The sequence below is a fragment of the Saccostrea cucullata genome, unplaced genomic scaffold, assembly GCF_032062105.1.
Source record: "Saccostrea cucullata isolate Sc308-1 unplaced genomic scaffold, CSIRO_AGI_Scuc_v1 ctg611, whole genome shotgun sequence".
Classification (NCBI taxonomy): Eukaryota; Metazoa; Mollusca; class Bivalvia; order Ostreida; family Ostreidae; genus Saccostrea; species Saccostrea cuccullata.
Window position 1 is genome coordinate 86293 of NW_026919032.1, and position 23119 is coordinate 109411.

Sequence of the window (23119 nt, forward strand, 5' to 3'; positions counted from 1 at the left end):
GATTGAAGTGTTCTGATCTTTCATTTGCAAATTTTGACTATGTTCCTGGAGTTTCCTGAATTCTTCTGTAATAAAGCTAAATGCAGTTCTAAGCGAAATGATACAGCTACAGAATTAGGGCTGTGTATTGAGCAAAAAATTTCTATACGATACGATACAATACTTTTTTAAGCGATATGCGATATATTGGATACTAAAACAAGTCTATCAAAAGAGGCTTTTAAACCATTTAATGCATGGATTTCATTAAAAAAAAATTAAGTGTTTTATTACCCATTTCAAAGTTTTATCCCATTGTCATTACAAATAACACTTCAAATTAAAACTTTTAATGACTGTAAAATCAACATGTTAAAACAAAATTGTTGACCGGCATATATTTTGTAATAACTATAAAAACTGTGTTATTTCAATCGTAAAACATAGAATTATAGATCAGTTTTAATTCATAAAAGTGAAATAAAATCTTTGGTGATTAAAATTCCCATCATTTTAAAAGAATTTGAAGAAATATTGCCTGTCCGATACGTATTGGAAGTTATTTTTCGATACGATATTATTCTTGTATATCGACACGTATCGATATATCGTATAGATACAGCCCTATACAGAATTAGGAACAGGCAGAGGACGAGCGGAAAGAAGCGCATAAATATTCACGCTTTAATGAAAAGCGGACAATAATTAGACATTTCCTGTTTTGCTACACTTAGGCCTAATTAACTTACTAAAGAGATGTCATCAATATCCGGGAATTTTATCTCTGACTATCTTGGTTTCATTATTAGTGACTATTATTTACTTTCGGTTTTTCCTACGGTGATGAAACGGGGGCAGAAAAGTTGATGTTATGGCATCCAGTGGTAATAAAGATGGACAGTTACAGCTTAAAGTCGTTCTTTTAGGAAAGGCCTATGTCGGGAAAACTTGTCTCGTCTCCAGATACGTGCACGAAAGATTTAGTTCCAATTATCAAAACGTAAGTCCACTGACTGATTGATTTTTTTTCTTTAGAAAATGTAAGTTACACCGTTATCTCTAAAAATATTTTTAGCACAAGTGTCGTAATGTTTACTTTCAAACGATATCTCATACTCAAAGGTATGTTTGATATTGTCTCAAATATACATGTATAAGTATCATGAACTTGATTAATATGATGTGTTTTGCTGTAATCAGGTAATATTTCCATTTCTGTTTGTTTTTTTCTGTGATCTCTCTGAAAGTTTGTTGAGTTGATTTCTTGATCATTCTTTCAGAATGTAATTTTGTCAAACGATTGGTCAGGTGCTAAGAAGGCCTCATATGCATGTAAATCTCATGCAGATTCCTTTGTGTTTGACATCAATGGACAGGACTATTGAAATTGACATTGGGAGGCCTCCTCTAATTTAAATCTATTAGTCTACACTTTTAAAATCCAAATTTACACATGTTACAATTTTATTTAACAATGAATATATTGAATCACTGTCTAATTAAATAGTTTATTTGTAAAAGAGTGTAAGATATGGTAACCATTGTTTACTAGTGCCATTACCATCGAGTCCCACCGGTAACAAATTGTTACTGTTTGTATGTTACAAAATTACCAGTGGTAGAACCTGAAACGCACCTATTATTTCATACATGTTAACTCTACCGATTTAGGTGGGAGTTTACCGCTTTTCACTCCATCTCCCGCCTACCACTTTTATTCACCAATCTACCGCTTTTCGTCAAGTTTTGTCAAAAGTATTTTTGTTTCGCCTTGGGTATCCATTTTGAAGCCACTAATGTCATAAAATCTTGTTTTAGATATCGTGTGGTTTAACCTGGAAGCAAACAAACGCTTTTTTTGTACAGATATGTACTTAGATTTCAAGCACTTATTTGACAATGACAACACCACAAAACTCAGTGATTTATTGGTTTTAATAAATTTCGTCCACATCACTGCCAAGAAAAAGGAGATTTAGCATTCTTGTTTGGGGTGGGAGGTGTCCTTCATAATTTATTTCGTAGTAATTAATTTATTCAATTTTTTGTGTGGTGTGTGATAAAATTAATAATAGGAAATAAAATGACACATATTTCTTACTTTTATCCCCCCCCCCAATGCAATTTTCCATTATTTCTTTCAATATAATGTCTAATTAGAAATTTCTAATTGTGTAAAATGTTGATGATTAATGTTGAATCTAACAAATGTTTCCCAGAAACTTAAACAAAACCTCATATGTTTATAAAACTTTGCAAAAATTCTATTGAACTGAAAGTTCCATTTTTCACCAATATATATATGCATGCATTTGCATTGATGCCTAAATATTAGGGACCATATTTTACTCCAACCTTGAAAAATGTCTTCACTCAGTATGATGCAACATTTCAATTCCGAATGTTGTGTCATGACCCCCCCCCCCCCCCCCCCCGCAGCATCAGTTTAGATTGACAGGTATATAATTTAAGAAATAAATCATGTCTTCTGTTAAAATTACAAACACTTTACAATAACCTTGGAACTTAAATATAGAAACATAGAAATATGAGAAACTGAAAATAACTGTTAGACCATACCAATTTCTAATATAGTTCGTCGGATTCGCCGCTTCTATTTATTACAAATGCAAATTATAATATTAAAAAAAAAATGTCCGCGCGCGCATCCAAAAAAATCTGACTATAATTTTTCTCTCGACTTTTTACACCAATCACACAAGACTTTGAAACTTGTATGACAGATGCGCGGGCTTTATATAGTGAGATTGAAGCAGTTTGTTAAGTTTTGCACGATGCCTGTTTAACTGTTCATATATTCCAGGGGTGTGCAATTAGCGTCCACTGACGCCCGGGGCTACCATTTTTGGGGGTCGGGCTAGTGGTTTAATTTCTACAAGGAGGTAGCCCGTCGGGCATGTTTGAAACAATAACTACACACGTAATACATGAAAAGCTCAACCGGTATTTTCACTTGTTTTTGGCTATAAAATTCCCAACCAGTTTAAATTTTCCAGACAACATACTGATGATACTCCTACTGTAAATCTCCATAATCTTATCCGTTTTGCAGAGCTACCTGACTTATTTACTTCCAAAAACGATCGTTTTTTCCTAATCCGAATTTCCTCTATTCCTCCGTTTATGGTAAACATGGTAAATAGCTACATCTTTAAATTATTTACAATCACTCAATCAGCTGAAAGATAAGTGTTTTGTGACTCACATAAAATATGTTTCTTTTGTATTGAATGATTTAAGATGAAAACAAAATGAAATTAATTTCATTTTAAATGAGCTAGTGCAGTGATCATAAAAAGGGAAGATAATTTATTGAAATTCATTTTAATTTTATTTCATAATAATTTAAACATGACTGAATTTGATATTAAGAATTAAACTTTGACTTTAAAGAGAATGACCTCAGTACCCTGACTTTTATCAGCCATTAATTTCATTTTCAACATTAGTTTTATTTTAATTTTTGCCCCTGTATTTGGGCTAGTAACTTTGCAGCTGCCACTAGCCTGTGGGCTAGTACTTGATTTTTTTAATTGCACAACCCTGTGTACTAAAGTTAAAACAATGGGTACAGAGTTGTTTCATACACAATAATAGAGATGAAAGCAGAGGAGATGTTTGAAAACATTACATTTATGAAAGTAAAGTCTTTGAAATTTGACACATTTTTTCTTCTTAAAAAAATCCCAAAAAAGTCAAAAATAATAAGTTCATGTAGTATGCAAATGATATCTATCTTTATTTTTTAGTTCCATGCTCTTTGAAATCACATTTTATTAAAAAATGTATATACGTATTAATTATATTCGCTCGCCTCATAATTTTGAAGCCCAAAATAAAAAATAATATTTATAAAAAATTATCGCTCGCTCGCCTCACTTTTTAGTTTTGAAAATCCGAAGAACTATTTTACAAATTGGTATGGCCTTAACATTTTTTTATTTTGGAAATTTGAATATAAAGAAAGTGAATAAAAATTACAATAGAACAGTGTGTGGTTTGCCAATGATATTATGATTATTATAGCTGTGATAGGGGTCAGGTTTTATAAAGAATTGTATAACAGCAAGGAAATAATAACATTTGGTTGAAATAGTATGTTCAGTAATCAGTATTAGTATATGAATAACTTTCTCCAGAGATTAAAGGGAAGAGAAGGGGGGTAGGGGGCATAGGTAATTAATGTACCTTGTTTTTTGTATAAATCCTATTAAAATTTGTTATAAATATTTTTATGCATACCCATTTAATAATTTCTGTAACAGTGGTGTACAAATATAAGTATAAAATATAATCATTGGAAAATTATTTAGACATTTGATGCTGATTCATCAAAGAATTTATATAGCATGTATATGTAAGAAATAGCATTCTTTTGATAATAAATTTTAAAAAATTAAATATAACCCATGCTTTTAAACATTGGGAAGCTCCTTATCCACACCTAAAACAATTTCCTTTTAATACATAGCCAACCATGCAAGTAGGTGTTTGGATAGGATACACATATATACACTACTTACATGGTACAATAAGCACTGATCAGGAAGCGAAATGTATGACCAAAAGCACTTAGAACAAACTATTTACTCTGTATTCCTAAAATGCAATCAGGATGGCCAGTGTTAGTTAAGGTGGTAGTTCTGGGAGATGCAGCTGCTGGAAAAACTAGTCTCATTACACAGTATTCTGAGGGAATTTTTATTGAGGGAAACAGGCCTGTAAGTTTATACATAATGTGTATTTTTTTTTAATTTAAGTACATTGTTCAGAGGATTTACCTTAAGATTTCATATTTAAGTATATATCATATATATAGCAGCTTTTGAGAAATTATTCTAATATCTGCTTAAAAAAACCCCTCTGTTTTAGCCTATAGTATCAAATATGATTTTAATTTTTAAAAAAGTATGAATTTCATTGATACAGAAAGTTGTTTTAATTTGAATCTTTATATTATACTGCTTTAATACTATATATGTCTTCTTGTTTCCCTACACGTTTGTTGAAATCTTAAATATTTCAAGCTTTTCTATTTAGAGGGATAAATTTCTGCAGGAGTAACTTTTAAATTGTAAGAACTACCGTTAAAGTTAATATTTAATTTCTTTTCCTGAAAGCTTACAATTGTATCTTATTCTCAGGCTCCTACTGATAGGAACATGGGACCAATATTTTTGCTAGTATATATTTTAGAACTGAAATTAATAAGCAAAGAATTGTGGTTCCCTGCTTTCGGTGTGTTATTGGATGGGCATCTTCGCTAGCCAAGGGTTTCTGATACGCTACTCTCCTCATGTACCCTTGGCATACGCTGATATCGTGAAGTCAAAAGACGATTGTTTTCGTCACGTGATCTCGATTCTATCAGGTACGCACAGATTGCGTCATCGACAGAAATAAACACGCGTGTTTAAAACAATTAAATCAGAGTTTGTTTTTTTTTCAAGAATAATTGAGAAGCAATAATTGAGTTATGTTTATTTATCATTTATACATGTATTACAAATCGGAAGCTTCAATATAGATTCTTAATCACATATTTATAAGATATTGGATGACACCATAGCTATTCATAGAATTGCATGTTATCTTACGGATTGTTGTTTACTTTGCGTTTTTCATTTCCGAGATTAAAGAGTCAAGAAGTATACCGAACGCAACGGTGTACCGAATCCCAATCAGAAATCGAGAAAAAAAACAACTTCTGTCAACACCGTATGCCAAGGGATTATGAGGAGAGTAGCGTATCAGAAACCCTTGGCTAGCGAAGATGTTGGATGGGATGCCATTATTTATGGTAAATTGTGTCAAATATGAACGCCCTAGTATATGTCATTCAAGAGTTATCACAAGAGTTAAAGTTTTTGAAATTAGGTCAGGGTCAAGAGGTAAATGATAGCATGCTCGCAAACATCTTGTCAAGGTCACAGGGCTAAAAGTCATGGATATTTGAAAGGTTACAGGTAATGTGATGTGAAATTGGAAAACACTTTGAAATTCTCTTTTCCTTCAAAAGTTATGACCGATGTGACAGACTGGCAGACGGACACGTTGACAGAAAATGGGATTTAGTGTCTCATGCTGTCTTGAAAGCATGGTTCAATGAATGCCAGTTTACAGTTGTGTTTTATCAGTACATATCTACAATAGAGAACATATAATGGTTTAAGATTGTGGCTCTCTCATAGGTTTATTTCTTTACCTGCATTTATTAAAAGAAATGGTAATTTCTTATTGGGGAAAAAAATCATCCACTTTCTAAAATAAACCCTGCCCCGAGTTCTTCATCATTAATCTTCAAATTCCTTCAAAATGTAGCATATGTTTGGTAGTGGCAGTATTTTTTTAACACTAGCTTATTATATCTTTGAGTATGTTTTTATTTGGCGGAAGTATGTCTTGCATTTGTTTCTATGACATTTCCTGGTTTTGAGTATCCAAAGCTTCGTAACCAAGGAAATATGATAGGAAATCGCGATGCACGCATTATTATCAAAGATACAGAGAGAGAGTAAATATTACGTATTTCACAATACAATGGCGACATCGGGGACGTTAAGCTGTTCCTTCAAGGTTGTAACATTAGGAAAGTGTGCTGCAGGAAAGACTTGCCTTGTCACTAGGTTCGCTTGTGGACAATACGCCGAACAAAGTGAAAGTGTAAGTAGAGGTTAATTCCGATCACGGGTAGTAATAACTAAATAAAATAAATATGTATAAAGAACAAGTCACAAGGACTTGAGACTTGATGCACTGTACATATCTGAATGTTATCATAGTTCTGACAACCCCGCCACTTGATATTGTAATTCTCTAGCAAGATATTGTATAAGAGACTATGCTAAATACATGTATATTCGAAAAAAGATTGATCAGAAACCACTCGAAAAGTTGAATGTAATTTATCAATATTGGAATGTAGATGGGTGACAGCTTAAAGGGAAATACACAAGTACTTGTACCGATTTCAAGCACAGATGAACACAGATGAGCATATTGCTACATTCCTTCCTTAAGACCGAGGTCATAATTTACGTACTGTAGTTGCTATTTGGACCGTTTTCAACTCGAAGCGTACGCCTATTTCATTCGACTCTTCAAGAGCTATTTTAGTTCCTGTGTTTTGTGATATAAACTTAAGGTACTATTTATTCCATGTATCAGCGCACGGTTATTGCAAGAATCTGATTTAACCAATGATGGCCCGATAATGTTGACATATTTTTAGCTCACCTCAACGAAGTTGGGGGGGGGGGGGAGGCGAGCTTATGTGATACCCTCGGCGTACAATTAAGGTAACTTGTAACTTTGAGCTCTATGTTGAACAAACTTGCATGGATGATACATCTTAGGATGCACACTAATGGACTTGCTTCGGATGCTGAATTCGACATACATTTTCCAGATAATAGACCTCGTAAAAGGTATGGGTTCAGGTCTATCACCAAGAAACTATAAGGCTTATATAAACCAAAGTTGCACAAATGATGCATCAAGGGATGAAAACTCTCAATCTTGCTTCAGATGCTGGATTTTAATTACATTTTCATGATGAAGAACTAGTTTTAAGTTTTTATACAGACCCTGAGACGTGCTACTACCCCAAAAAAGCGTGTGGCTTTCGTGCGCTTTCCGTTTCGTGCAAACCGTGTAGCGTTTCGTGCAAACCGTGTAGCGTTTCGTGTAAACCGTGCAGCGTTTCGTGTAAGCTCCAAAGCGTTTCGTGCAAACCGTGTAGCGAGCGTGCGAAAAGCGTGTGAGAAACGTGCGACTTTCGTGTAAGAACCGTGTGAGAAACATGCGACTTTCGTGCAAGAATCGTGTAAGATTCATTCGGAAGTCATTTGGCTATCGATGGGTCAGGATGTAAAATTCTATTAGTATTTTATAATTGAATTAGTTATGCTTGTGATATTATAGGAGTAAAAACAAAAAAAAACAAGAAGTGTTTCTGAAACACTATGCGCCCGGCGGCAACAAAATTCAAAAAATCTATTTTTAGCATATTAATCACATTCAAGGTCACAAGGTCATTGACCATGGTGTCATTTGAAAGAACTTAATCGGTGGAGTATGTATCCCAAATATGAAGTCCCTGTCTCCTATGGTTTAAAAGTTATGGCTAAAAGTGTAAAAAGCTAATAATAGTATTTTTAGCATATAGGTCACAGTCAAGGTCACAAGATCATTGACCCTGTCGTCTGAAAGGACTTTATTAGTGGATTATGCATACCAAATATGAAGTCCATATCTCCTATGGTTAAAAAGTTATGACAAAAAGTGGAAAAATCTATTTTAGCATAAAGGTCACAGTCAAGGTCATAAGATCATTGACCTTGATGTCATTTGAAATGACTTTATTAGTGGAGTATGCATACCAAATATGGAGTCCCTATCTCTTATTGTTCAAAAGTTATGGCGAAGGTTAAAGTTGACAACAGACAGAAAAACAAACAGACAAACAGACAGGACAAAAACAATATACGCCCGGGATCTATCGATCCGGGCGCATAAAAATGGAACAACAAAATGAAATTAAACGGTAATGTATGATTTATATTTGTTTGATTTCTTTTCCTTCTATAGAAAATGTGTTCAAATAAATCAGCTATGTACAACAATTTTAAGGGCATTGTATTCAATATACTACATGTATCAACGCGATCGTGGCTTCTTAAATATTTTTTCTCAAAGAAAGAAAGAAATACCGGTAATATATTTTTTTAATTTAAATCAAAAATATATCAGGACTCCGCTCTTGTCTTTACATTTTAAACGAAGTGTCATTTCATATCTTTTAATACATAAAACTTGTTGCTCATTATTGTCAAAAAAATGGATTTTATAATTTTAATTCACATGCACTGACGACCATATCTTTATAAACGAGGGGGTGGGTGGGGTGTTAAATTAAATTACTAGTACAGTCTTTCATTTTTTGTTGTAGCTTTCAATCTAATGTTAGTTTAATTAAATGCTTAATTTTCTATTCTTGTTTAAATTCGTTGTTAAATGTATGCGCAGATACACCCCTTAAAATGTATTGGAATCTTCTTTCCGCCTTTCAACTGTGATCAAGGTCATTTACAACAGCGATCACGGGCTCCGAGTGCATTGCAACTGAAAACCTGTTTTGCTATATGTACATGTTGAGTTCACGGCTTAATGACACCTGAAAATTACGACTGGATTTTATTTTTTTTTTTTAAATAAAATGGTTCTATAAATATTTGATGGGTACAACTTATAAATCAGCGGATTTCATCTTTTATTTGTAAATCCGAGTTTCTAGCCGTAAACAGTAAAAAATAAACAGAACTGATTTGGTAGTCTTTTTATGAATATCATGTAAGAAAAGCTTAGGAGTAAATCATGAATAATTGTATATTATTTGTTTTATAACTCACGTACTTTTTATTTCATCTAAGATATTTCAGTTTTCTTGTAATATACCTGAATGCCGGTGTTAAGATCGATCTATATTGTATGTACAATGTATAGTCAAATGCCGCGACTATCAATAAATGTACACATATAAACATACGTTTAGTCCTGTTTTGAAATGAAGGATTTTACAGTATGATGGGAATACTGATGTTATTTGATAAGCTTCATGTAAAAAGAGAAAGAGAATAGAATAGATTAATAGATCACATTACCCTCCCCCCCTTTACCGGTTTCCCTCCTATTGATAATGCTTGCGTAAAAAAAATCTTTTAAAATGTATCAATAATCGTTAGTAGAGTATATAGGCAAATTTAATTTATAATTTAAAATCAAAATCACAAAAAATAATCCGCCTACGGAAATCAAACACAATATAATCAATATTATTAAAAATCATTGAGTTTATATTCCTGCGGTGAGAAATCGAATTTGTGTTCAATTTATTAGATCAATTTATCGAAGTATACTCGTAAAAATATTACATTGAAATGAATACCTAATACCTGTATATAAAAATTGTATTTTATTAAACAGTCATTCACGATATCGGCATTTCGTTTTTAAACAGTTGGATAAGTAAATAAATAAATTCGAACTGACAATTATTTATCAATTAATTACAACTGTCAGAGTATTAAATATTTCTATCGGTTTTTATAATACAAGTGTACTAAATTTAATTTAAACAGCTGCTTAATGTGGCTTTTTGAGCGATTTTCATTGAATTAATAAATTGGATAAAGCGGTAAAAATGCCCGAGATATTCCGAGTAGAAAAATCCAAACCGAGGCCAAACCGTGCGAGAATCGTGCACAAAGCGTGTGAGAAACGTGTACAAAGCGTTTCGTGCAGCCTTTCGTGTAAACCGTGCAGCCTTTCGTGCAAAGCGTTTCGTGTAAACCGTGTAGCGTTTCGTGCAAACCGTGTAGCGTTTCGTGTAAACCGTGCAGCGTTTCGTGCAAACCGTGTAGCGTTCGTGTACCGTTCGTGCAGCGAGAGTGTGGGGTAGTAGCACGTCTCAGGGTCTGTATAGGTCTATTCCAAAGTATCAAAATTGCATAAATTTTGCATTTTTGAATGTACACTTTTTGTTGGTTAATTGTGTGACTTAATTTGCCTTACTTAAAGACAACATTCGTTGAGGTGAGCTCTGTAATCTCTGATTACCTATGTTTATTTCCTGTTTTTGCATCCATTTATGATTATTTAAAAAATGGATAAATTTTAGAATGGTTGACATTCCTTCATGTAAATGATATTGTTTGTACTTCATTTATTTGTTGGTACATCAATGGCACAATACTTTTATTAATGACTTGCAAGGTGACCACTATCTCTAGATCGTATATACAGTGGATTTTATATACTGTAGTAAGTGGCACTTCAAGCGGTCAATACTGCTATTCAAAGGCCTCTTAAAATTAGAAGTCGAAGTCAATCTTACAAATACTTCAAAGTTGAACTGTCATGCAGAAGTTTTGAAGAAAAATGACTCTTTTTCTAATTGTCAGTCTTAATTTAAAGAAGTATAAATGAACTTTGAAGATATCGGACAAATCAATTAAAACAAAACAAATTGGAAGCAGAGGAAATTTGGACTCCTACAACATCAGAGGTGGGATCAGGTGCCTTCAAATTTTCTATCGTTAATTTCCCTTACATATGGAGCAATTTATCCTAGTAACGTTACGGTTATCATCAGCTTAGGGCGTTTACGTTTGGAAGTTGATTCATGTGCAAGAACTTGTTCTACATACGAAAAAAAAGCGAGTCAAGTTATTGACAAATAAGTTGATGCTACAGTGTCGCTTAAAGTCACACTCTACAAATTGAATGAATAGTGAACAATTAAAATTTATCGTCAAGTCAAATGTTTAACGACGTTTTTCATACAAATTATTAAGCATTCCCAATTACGTCATAACAAGAATAACATGACGTGACGGGGATACTGAGTAGTATCTTATACAGCCTCTGATGGGGTTCGATATTCGTGCATTTCTGTTTTCAGTTAAAAAATTTCTATGGACTTTTGAGCTTGATTACTGTTCGTTATACATGTATTCAAATTTCATATCGGGGTTTTCCCATATACTGTAACATTTAAAATGTATGATATTCACGTATCAATACATTGCCCTTTGTTTACAATTTAATCTTATTTACATTTTAGAATTCTATTAATCTAAAATTACACAGGTATATTTTCCGTGTTCCTTTTACTTAAAACTGACTTTTAGATACATGTACTTAAATAAAATTTAAAAAAAAAACACACCGAGCTTCCGCTTTTTGCACTTAGTAATATAAGATAAACGTGAAAGTCATCGACTTCCACCAGTCACAGTAAAGGTATTAAATGTTTCGGTTTCTTATGTACTTCCTGCATATCCTTTTCCTTTCAGATAACTCCGCTACTGTCTGAATGTGTTAGAGGTTTCAAACACTTAAGTGTAAAGCTTGTAGCATTCTAACTCTAAGTAAAATCTTGTACATGTATTCTGTTTTCCTTCTAATCCCTTACTGACACTTATAAAGGTGTTATATCTTGCATTATCAAGATGTTTTGTTCCTTTTTTTTAAATAAAGGAAAATAATAATTGTATTTTCCATATTGTTAGTATAGAAAAAAAAAGAGATTTCTGTTTTACACATTGTTCCGTATTTTGCATGAACTGGAGGAAATGTTCACCTGCTCTGATGTTTTTGTGTATTTTTAAATGGAAACATCTAATTGCATTGATATATCCCCCAAGGTGTTGGTGCTGGGATATGACGCTGTTGGAAAAACTTGTCTTTTATACAGGTTAACTAAGAACAAATTTTTAAGTCGTGCACAACAAGTAAGTTTTCTTTTTAAAATTGATAAATAATAATAAATGTCCTTTTGTTTAAGCAAGGAGCTTTAAATAAGACAGATTGATAAACATGTGCCTGATTGAATGTAATAAAATCTAATAACTATGAGTGTTCTAACTAACCAATTCCATGCAAGACTGAATTCGAATGGTTAAATAGCAAATGGAAATGTAAAAAATAAAATGAAATGTACGAAGTTGACATTAGAGTTTGTTTTCTTTCTTATTGATTATATTTTACTGACTCTTGCACAACCCTAATTTATCTTGGGAAATGGTTATATAGAGTACTAAAAATCATACGTATTGAAGTAAATTATTAATTTTTTTGGTTAACTTATAAAATATCTTTTTCTGTGCATTGTGATAAGCAAGTGCATTCATGGTTATAATGACAATAACCCCTTTGCCAAAATTGTATAATTCATGACCTCCGAAGCAGGGTTCTGCCTCTAGCATTTTAAATTTTCTGAAAGTTCCTTGGAGTTTGAGTGTATCAAAATCTGATTAACACCTTATCTCAAATAGGCATAGTACTCATGAGGTATCTACTTCATTGCTGTTAATATTTTAGTAAGAACTATTGAAAGAGACTTTGTAGTACATTTCTTGGAACTCACTGTGTATTTTTGTTTGTTTAGATGTTTACCGTATGTTGTTTTTGAATTCAATATGATAATTCAATTGTTGGAAATATTTTACATTTGAAAAAGGCTTTGAAGAATTTCCTCCTTAGAAAGGGAACAATGAGTTTAATTTGACTAAACACTTCCAGAGTTAAATCCGAGTTCCTCTACAGTACATTTAAAATAATGAGCCTCGCAAACAAACGTTAAGAAAATCTTATTTCCTGTTTTTGCAACAGGTACCAGTACATATTGATTGTATAGTAATTTTCCTTTCTTTTTTTATTTAACCCCCTCTTCGTTTTTTAAAGGTCGTGGTTTCGAAACCTTGCCGCGACTGACTTTAGTCGAGAAAAGGAGATACATTTTTGCAAAGCGCTGAGTACTTTGAGGTGAAAGTTACGGTTTTTTCGGATAAGACCATAAAAACCGAGGACCTGTGGTAAGGAATATGGTGACACGGTAAAGATCCCTCGTTTTTTAATGGTATAAGTGCCGAGAAATGGTCTAAATTTGAAGCCCTTTATCGATATATGTTGACATTTCTATTGATGAGTAAAAAAAATCTCGAATGTTACGTAAAACAACAACCAATCAATACTTTTTAATAACAGAACCATTATCAATTTTATTTTTAAAAAATATTGTCCTATAATATGCTTATATCGGTATAATTTAAGCTCTTGTACTCTAGAGAGGTATCTGTAAATAACCAATCCAATTATGTATTTAATAGTAATTTTCGTTACAATATGAATTTAAATTATCATGGATGCATAAAACCAGACATGTCTCAGAACCTGGATTTTACCAACATTTTTAATGAGTGACAAGATAAGCCATAAAAGGAACCACAACTGCAAAGATGATGCATCCAGATATTGTTCCAATTGTGGATGTGACCTAAATTTTCCAGATGAGTATTGGAAAAAAGTCCCATTCCCCCCAAATAACCTTAGCTCAATGGCGACCAGACTTGTATGGTTGATGCATCTAAGGATGCAGACAACCAACCATTTTTTTCTTCAAAAATTTGTATATATTTTCTGCTTGATTGACCAGATTCTTTTAGTAAGCCCATCAAACGCATTTGGGAACCAAACTTGCTTTTGGGATGCATATAAAGGTGAAAAATGTCAACATACTTCGGATGCTGAAACTGACTTGTGAAGGATTGCAGGCACGTAGCATCGTTTTTGAAAGTGGGGGGGGGGACCAGAGAAAAAAAATTTTTGATTACCTGTAAAAGCTGACAAGCAAAAAAAAAAAAAAAAGGGAAAGTGCCCAAACTCGAAAATCCTATTTCGTGGGGAGGGGGGGGGGGGGGGGGTTAGTGGCCAACTTTTTTTCAAGGCCAACTTCCTTTCACCTCCAATTTTTTGGCATACAATACTACATTTCCTTAATATCACTATACTGTGGTAAGAAGTTGGGGGGGGGGGGCAACCAACCTTTCAATGGTCATTTTCAATAGTAAAGGTAATGTTGGGAAAAAAGGGGGACAGCCCCCCCCCCCCCCCCCCCCCCCCACTGTTGCTACGTCCCTGGATTGATCTGGATAAATTTTAAAACACTTTCATTCTATAAAAAAAAATTGACGCCCTATTGTTATCAAACTTGCATGATGATGTATCTCTCTAGAGGGGCACACTACGAGACTTGTTTTGATGCTAGGTTTGACCTGCTGAATGTCTGAATGATGATGAAGGGAAACAGAACCGTGAAATGCATCTTTCAAGTCTAGAATCTGTCCTTGGGATAAGATCACCTTTTGAAGAGATCTATATCTGTATATATCCTAAGAATCTTCCTATTTACTGAGAAACATGGATTCAAGTGGTTTATCTTAAAATATTTAAAAATAAAGTTGTCAAAGAAATGTATTTTAAGTCTATAAATCTTTTGTCAGAGTCCATGAAAAAATAACTTGAAAATGCATTTGTATATTAAATTTAAATGCGTATCTCTATGAAAAGTTTGCATTTCGACCAATAGAGTTGTTCAACCTTTGAATTGGGTTTCATACTCAAGCGACACTGAAGGCACTTATACACGTCTTGTATGTGCCATGTGTTGTTTGAATACATTGCTCGGTTCAAACGAATTTTATTCAGCAGAGCAAGACTTATGAATTTCAAAGTCCTAGCCTCTAAGGGTGGAGGAATGCTGCAAAATCATAAAAATTCAAACAATGGATTTTCGTATGTCCTTTACTGTATTCGCAGTCGTCTAACAGTTAGCTATTACCCAGAAATGCGAAATTTATCGGTTCCATAAAAGGGGATAAATAGGTCATATTTAATGAAAGTACATATTTTTAAAACCAGTTGACGAGTTTTGGCCAAGCTATTCTATATAATAATATAATGAATCTCTTTTACCTTGCAAACAAAGCAAGGGTACTTGGTTTCAAGATGTAGGTCTAGTATGAAATCACTTTATCGTTGTAAAGGCTCATATGCCACTTGTTAATATGAAATGTGTAGTCGCTTGTTCATAAACATTGAAATATGACGACAACTACCAGCCTTTTAGCTCAAAAATCCATTTGTAAAATTCAAATCAGGAACGGAGAAAACAAGGACCTCCAAAAACAAGATTGGATCAGGTGCCTAGGAAGAGTAGGCATGGACTGGTCCCAACCGCCGTGTGCTCCTTGTCATGATAGGGAAACGGAGAAATCCGTTGAAAATTCAATGTGGAAATAATGGTCTACCGATTCGTTAGAAAAATTGGCTCAAGTTCAATATAAGACGAAAATAGTTCCAATTTTTTTTTTCTCGTAAGAATATTATTTTTTGCATATTCATCAATATTCATAAATGTACAAAATAAAATAAATTAGCATATTTTGCATATGAATCAAATGTGAATATTAATGAATATTTGGGGCCATTATTGGTAAATTAGTTATATAAACCAATTGCATTCTATATTGTCAACCAATTATTTTATAAAATGGATCATAAAGTACGAAACAAGATATGTATCTTACAAATGATTTTATGTAAGTATCAATAAATTTTAATGTGCACTTAGTAGTCATAAATGAACATTTGTTCATAAGCATGCTACTATGTCTGGTCGACAGGCAGACGGGTTGACATTATTATAAATGCTACTAAGGTTGACATTAGTGTAAATATATATTTCCAAGTCATAAAATATCATTTGTTCAAAAAAATCCTTATATGTCTGCTTAACAGGTCGACAGGTTGACAGGTCGACAGGTTGACAGGTGGACAGGTCGACAGGTTGACAGGTCGATGGGTCGACAGGTTGACAGGTCGACAGGTAGACAGGTCGACAGGTAGACAGGTTGACGGGTCAACAGGTCGACAGGTTGACATCAATAATACTGTGAAGTTTGAAAGTAAATTTGTTAATAAATGTGCTTTTATATCTGGTTGACAGGTTGACAACATTATTCAAATGTATTTTGAATTGACAATAAGACCTGTTGACAATTTATATATTCAGCTCACTTATAGTAAAATGAGTCAGCATAACACACATTGTTGAAGTAATTTGGTTTCTGTGTCAAATGGAGATGTATATACATCTAACTGTTATCAGACATTGCTCATATATAATGAGAATAAAATTTAGACTTTCAGGCATTCAATATACATGTATCTTATGATATAACCTGTCAACCTGTCGACCTGTCAAACCTGTCAAATTTTTGTTCTTCATTTAAACTGTTGACCTGTCGACCTGTCAAACCTGTCAAATTGTTGTTCTTAATTTAAACTGTTAACCTGTCTACCTGTCGACCTGTCAGCCTGTCGACCTGTCAACCTGTCGACCTTTCAAATTATTGTTCTGAAAACAATTTCATTTGTTTAATATTCATTAAAAAGTAATTTGCATTTAATGTTTTGTTCATATATTTATATCAGAATATAATTGATATAATTATACATGAATATTTATGATCTTACAAAAATATTATAATAACAAAACCGATTTACTGCAGATAATGTGGATAGGACTATTTTCGTCTTATTTTGTACTTGACCCGATCAGGGCTGATCAGTCATTATTCGACTTAACGATATAAATCGTATTTAAAATGACACAGGTTTATTTCCCCGTAATAACGAAGTGTAAAAAAAAAAAAAAAAAGAAAAAAAAGAGAAAATGTTAATTGCATCTGATAATCAGTATACTGCCTTGCGTTTATCTACGATAGACAAAAATTGAAAGGGAATTCATGATATGTGTGTAACTGGCCTGGACATGTTGCAATCAACTAATTTCTTCCTAGAAATTAAACCTTAATATAAAAGGTATGTACATGTACTTCAGTTAGGAACGTATATGTTTGTAAATGCCATCTCCAATTCTTCTTCTTCATCCTTTTGCCTGGATTCGTTTTATTAGTACTCTGAGTCATCGATAGTTTAGTAGTACATAGACACTGGTAAAATGAACCGTCATAAAAGGGTAGGATAAGAGAAAAACAACTTCCTCGATATTATTAAACTTCCTTTTGCGGTTTATATTATCATTTGCAATTTAGCGGTTTGTCCAAAATTGTCACGTTTATCTACGTATGATTTTGTGTGTGATTTTGTTGTCTGATTGCTGTATCTCAAACAATGCTTCATGATGTGCCTTTACATATAAAAGTATTTCAATTCCGCGTTGGGATTTCCTAGTTATCTTATAAATAAAACTGTCGATATGATGTGAATACAATTATTATTTGTTTATATTATTTCAGAAAATCTTTTATTACTTCCCTCAAGTAGAAACTTGAGGGAAGTTGTCATCTACTTGATCTGATTAATAAAAACCAAAAAAAAGTGTTCATGAGATCAGTTGTTTTGTTGTACTCATTTATGTTAGACGTGTTTATGAGACATATATAGATATATTTATGGGAAAATCTGATGAAAACGAAATACCCGTAAAGATTGTGTTGCTAGGCTATACCTTTGCTGGGAAAACTTGCCTTGTGGCCAGATTTACTCATAACAGATTTTACAATGCAGAAGCTGTAAGTCTAACATTTATAAACTGTTCAAATTGTTTTAAAAACATAATTCATTGATGAAAAAAAAGTTGGCTGATCTAAAGAAAATAAATATCAAGGTTTATATACTGCATTTACAGCCAAGGAATGATCATATTAATGTTAATGGGACAGGTTAAAGTTATTGAAGCAATTTCTTTATATGTAACGTCAAACCCTGTCTTACCAAAGTGACTTGGAATCCAGAAATTCATCGTTAGACTTGCTTTTGATGTTGGATTTAACCTACATAATTTGGATGAGTGACAATGCCCGAGTTTTTGGAGCAGGCTTATTCCTGTGTAACTAGATCTAGCATGCATGGATTTTTCATCCCCCAATGCACACTATCAAACTTGCCATAGATGCTGGATTTGGTCGACGTTTTACTGAAGATATAGCAGGTAAGCTTTTGGAACAGGTTCATTCTAGTGTAACCTCAAGCCTTATTTAAGACCCACTTAACATGGATACATGTAATGCTTCATCCACACAGCTAGCTTTGCTTAGGGTGAAGGATTTGCTTAGCTTTTTATGATGAAGTGACCAAGTAAGCAATTTTTCAATTTCAAACCTTTCATAGAACAAACTTGCATTGATGCATGCTAGTTGACTCAATGTGGATGATGGATCTCCCCCATTTTTAATGCTAGTAAGTGGCTAGTTTATAGTTTTTGATATTAGTTATTTCAAGAGAAACTGCAAGCCCTGCATAGACCGAAACTGCATAAATGTTTCATCCATGGATGCACATTACTAATTTATTAGTTTAGCGTGGGGCCTCCTGTCTTACTAAAAGCTCTGTAATCTTTGATTATGTATGATTAGCGATAAAAAGACACACGTGTTAATATCATTTAAGTGTCTGCCGATTGTACTATCTTTTCTTGGTACATTTTAAACTTGATCATCTCATATTTAACCAAAGTTAACTTTGTTGAAATTAGAAATTAAAAATCATAAACAGGACGATCAAACTAGTTTATCTGAAATAAGAAGTCCACTCTGTTTTTCTTCTTTGTTTTTAGTGTTCTTCACTTTGTACATTTTATTGCTTTAAACTGCCAATAGTACAACGAAATCATATTGAGACAAAATTTTGATAGTATTTCAGCAAATATGACAATATTTTACAAGTGACGGATAATGACTCTTAACATTTCAGGAAATGAAGCTTTAAAACACTACTTGATTAAAGTACATCATCCCAATTTTAGAACTTTGAATAAGAAGTCTTACCTTCCTTTGAGTTCACATGTTGTTAGACATGTTCCAAAATTATAAGAAAAGAGGAAAAAAGTTTTTTTTTGCGTTTAATTTGTTTTGGTAACAGATATATACATATACATCCCATTTCTGCTAGGCGTTACTTCCTGTGTTCAAAATACTTCATTGTGAATGATCAAAATTTGATTAAAAAGTGTTCTGTGTTCATATAAAATAAAGACCTTTTTGTTGAAAAGTGGTTTATCTGTACAACATTGAAGGGTATTATCAATAAATTTCAAGTCCTATATAAAATTGTAATTAAATTAAAAATCAAGAGTATTTGCTTCAAGAGAACGTAATTTTGAGGTTATTTGAATTTTGTTGACTTTTTTTTCCCGTTCTTGATTGATCCGTCGTTTGATAAGTCAGTAAATGTCTGAAAAGTATATCGATATGCTTCTAAGAGAGATATCACTTTATGGGATATATAAATGTCCTTTTCGGTTATATATTATAATTAAAGTGTCCTTTTTTCGGTTTTATCCAATTTTAAATCATAGAATAGTCTTAAATTATTAGCTCTTTACCTTTGTAATAGTTTACTTTTGAATTTCGAAATTTTTAAAAGCATTTAAGCTACATTTATATGATATGAACAGATAGATTATAAACCTTAACAGCATGTAAGATAACATATTTTGTGATCAAACAAAATGCATATACGTATTTTTTTTTTAAAGAATTGTACTGGCGTTAAAAGGCAGAAGATAAATGTATTTTGTAAATGAATTTTCATCTTCGCATACTACGGGCTTTCGGTCCAGCCAGCCCCCATAGGACCGAAAATCCTTGGCTAGCGAAGGTGGGTAGAGGAGATTTTTGGATGTGTTTTCTTTAGGACTTTACTTTTGAAAATAACATATCATATACTACAACTAGAGGCCAAATCTGTTATTAGCAGTGTTTCAGTTTTGAGGTAAAGGTTAAGTATAGGAAGTTGAACACCATCTTAATTTTCTAAGTTTATCATGATTATAACCCTTTTCTTCTCCCTTATATCCACCGTGTGTCTGTCTATTTGTTCGCAAAAAACCCCATTAATCTTATCCATAACTTCTGATTCATTTTAGCTATTACATATTTTTCAAGTGTATATTTTTATTACAAGGCCTTTCTCAAGACATTCCAACATATTTGACCACTTAAACTTTTATCTCTACCTTGACCTAAATTGACCTTCCCTAAATACTTTACCACACTTTAACCTTGACCAGATAAGACTTTTTTGGGTAGAAATAATTTTGGCCATGATCTTAGAGTTTGACCTTCTTTTGAAATTCTTTAAATTTGGTTATATTTTTTGAATATTTAGTGCAAGGGCTTTCTAGTTTTACAGGTGTATTTTTTTTTGTGGCATGTTTTTCCTTTGAAACCAAAAACGAACCCCATTGACATTGATCTTGAACTTTTTTTTAAAAGAGCCTTTAAATTATTTCATAACTTTGGAATGGTTGATGTCAGCGTCAGGGCTTTCTTATTACACGAGTATAAAACATGGAGATAACGAACAGTTTTCAAGGTCAAAAGAATATAAACAATACAAAATAGGAACAGAGCAAACACGGACCTGCAAAACATCAGAGGTGAGATCAGGTGCCATGGAGAAGTGAGCATCCCCTGCCGACCAGTCACACCCGCCGTGTGCTCCTTGTCATGATAAATGGGAAACAACGGGAAAAATCCGTCGTCAATTCAGTGTATAAATAATGGACTAACAATTTGTATGAAAAAAGCCAGTCAGCATTTGCCTTAATGATCAATTGTGTTTGCTGACAAGGTCGTTGTATCGACCATAGAACTTAAGAGATGATGACTTCAAACGAGACCGCTGAAATTCTTGTTTCACCAACTTGTTTTTCGATAATTTACCTCGTTTTAGAAATTGTTCATACGTATTTGTATTCCACCTATTTTGATCATCTAAAATTTGCCCATGAATTTCACCAACTTTTGAAAACTTGAACCTTGGCAATAACTTTTGAACTGTTATTGGTAGGGATTTCATTTTTCAGAAATATATTCATCGTGTTATTCACTGTATCCTTGGATACCGACTTCTTTCATCTCTTTACCTTAAATTTTGAGTTTGACTTGCATTTTTGAATCTTAACCTTTTAACCACGAGGTTTTTTTAAAGAAGGGCATCAGTGTTTCACAAACAAACAAATCTTGTTTCATCATGATTTTTAAGGTCAGATTGTGATTATATAGTATGTTAACATAACAATTGAATGGTGATAATTTTGCACTGATAAAAAAATGGATTTGGTGCGGTATACGCACACCAGTGTTTTGCTATATATTTAGATACGTGTGTACTTTCGTTTTACAATCAATTCAAAACAATTCACGATGAGTTTTCCCCAAAACAATGAGTGCGATTTCGTTTTCAAAGTCGTAATTATAGGTGCAACTAATGTCGGTAAAACATGCTTGGTGAGACAATTTATTCACAAAACGTTTGTTGACAAGACAGCGCAGGTAAGCTTATGATTCTGTTGATGATAAACTAATCTTCACAACAACAAAAAAAAAACATTCTAGAACAGGTCTGGACGATTTCCAAATAAGAAAGTCAAGAACGATAACCGTGAATTGCTATTAATGCACAGAATAAACAAGGCGCTAGTCCTTCTGACCAATCAGATAACAACATTTAGACAAACCCATGAGAAAATAAATAAAACACGTGGTTATTAAGTTTTTTGCTCAAAAGATTTTTTTTAAAACAAACTTCTGGTAAACTTTAAGCGCATTTGGGAATAATATAATATTTATGACAATTCTACCGTGAACAAACACGACTTGAAAGCTTAGAATACGTTTTAAGTGGGATAAAAAATCTGTAATTAGGAGGTAGCAATCCTAAAAGTTTAACTTACGTTAAAAATTTGATATACGAGGGTTGTCCCAAAATTTCGTAGACTGACCTCATATTTTTTAAAGAAATTAATGTATCTTCATAAAATTTTCAGGGTGGATAAAGCGTGTTCTTGGCAGATAAATTACGAAATTTTATCATGTTTACTTGAAATCTTTTCGAGTAATAACATTTGAAGTGATATCGTTCTCTAACACCCGGAGCAATCTGCAACGTCAAAAAATACAAACGTCAACAGTTCAAATTAATTATCAGAATCATATTGTTAAATGAAACGAAACTGTTATAGTTATAAATGTGAAATATCTTAGTTACTATGATATTATCAAACATTAAATATGTAAACAAAGTATATGCATGTACAGTGTACAGGTATGAAATAATAATAATTTGAAAACGGTATATTTCTACGGGCTGGTCGTCTGTTTTCTCTAATGGAACTGCACAGTGAAACTCTCGCCCAGTTCTTAGCCTTGTCTTTTATTTTAGTTACTGTTATCCACATACACAGAGAAACCGTTTTAGTCATGTAAAATACTGAGGACGAGATAAAGTTTCCTAGTCTACCAAACATTTATTACTGGTACATTTCAGAGTAAATTCAGGATCGAAACACTTGATCGTAGTCCAGTGCGCCGCCTGTGCCAACGCAGCCGCCATTTTTCAAAAAGTCGGATTTCAACCCCATGTATATAAAAAGTTATAAAAATTCATATTTATCAAAGCATAAACACAAAAATTTGAGGAAATATAGTTAATAAAATAGTATTAAAATTTTTCGTTTCCATTCAAAAAATACAGGGTAGTAATTACTTTTCCGTAGGATTTTAAATATAATATACCAAAATTTAATTGCAACTTTTGGGTATTGCGCCGCCTTCCTACACCAGACAATGAAATGTGTCTTTTAAATTGGAATGTTTATGTAGTTATTCCATATTTGTCTATAGTGTTGGTTAAATCTATGTACGAAGTTTCATTAAAGTTTGACATTGGGTTCCTACAAAACAACGCT

At 32.9% G+C, this 23119-nt stretch overlaps 1 protein-coding gene across 5 annotated transcripts in view; it reads left to right on the forward strand.

The window, feature by feature from the left end:
* The first annotated feature begins 796 nt into the window (after positions 1-796).
* Positions 797-23119, forward strand: part of LOC134277932 (ras-related protein Rab-24-like) — a 31967-nt gene continuing 9644 nt past the window's right edge. Inside the window, exon 1 of one of the 5 annotated variants that reach the window (XM_062760243.1) lies at positions 797-979. In XM_062760243.1, coding sequence (XP_062616227.1) covers positions 851-979 — 129 coding nt within the window. In that variant the 5' untranslated portion in view covers positions 797-850. Of the gene's footprint in view, positions 980-4591; positions 4722-6497; positions 6664-12115; positions 12294-17743; positions 17940-23119 lie in introns of those variants that run through there. The other 4 variants (XM_062760261.1, XM_062760234.1, XM_062760251.1 and 1 more) reach the window with 4 other exon arrangements.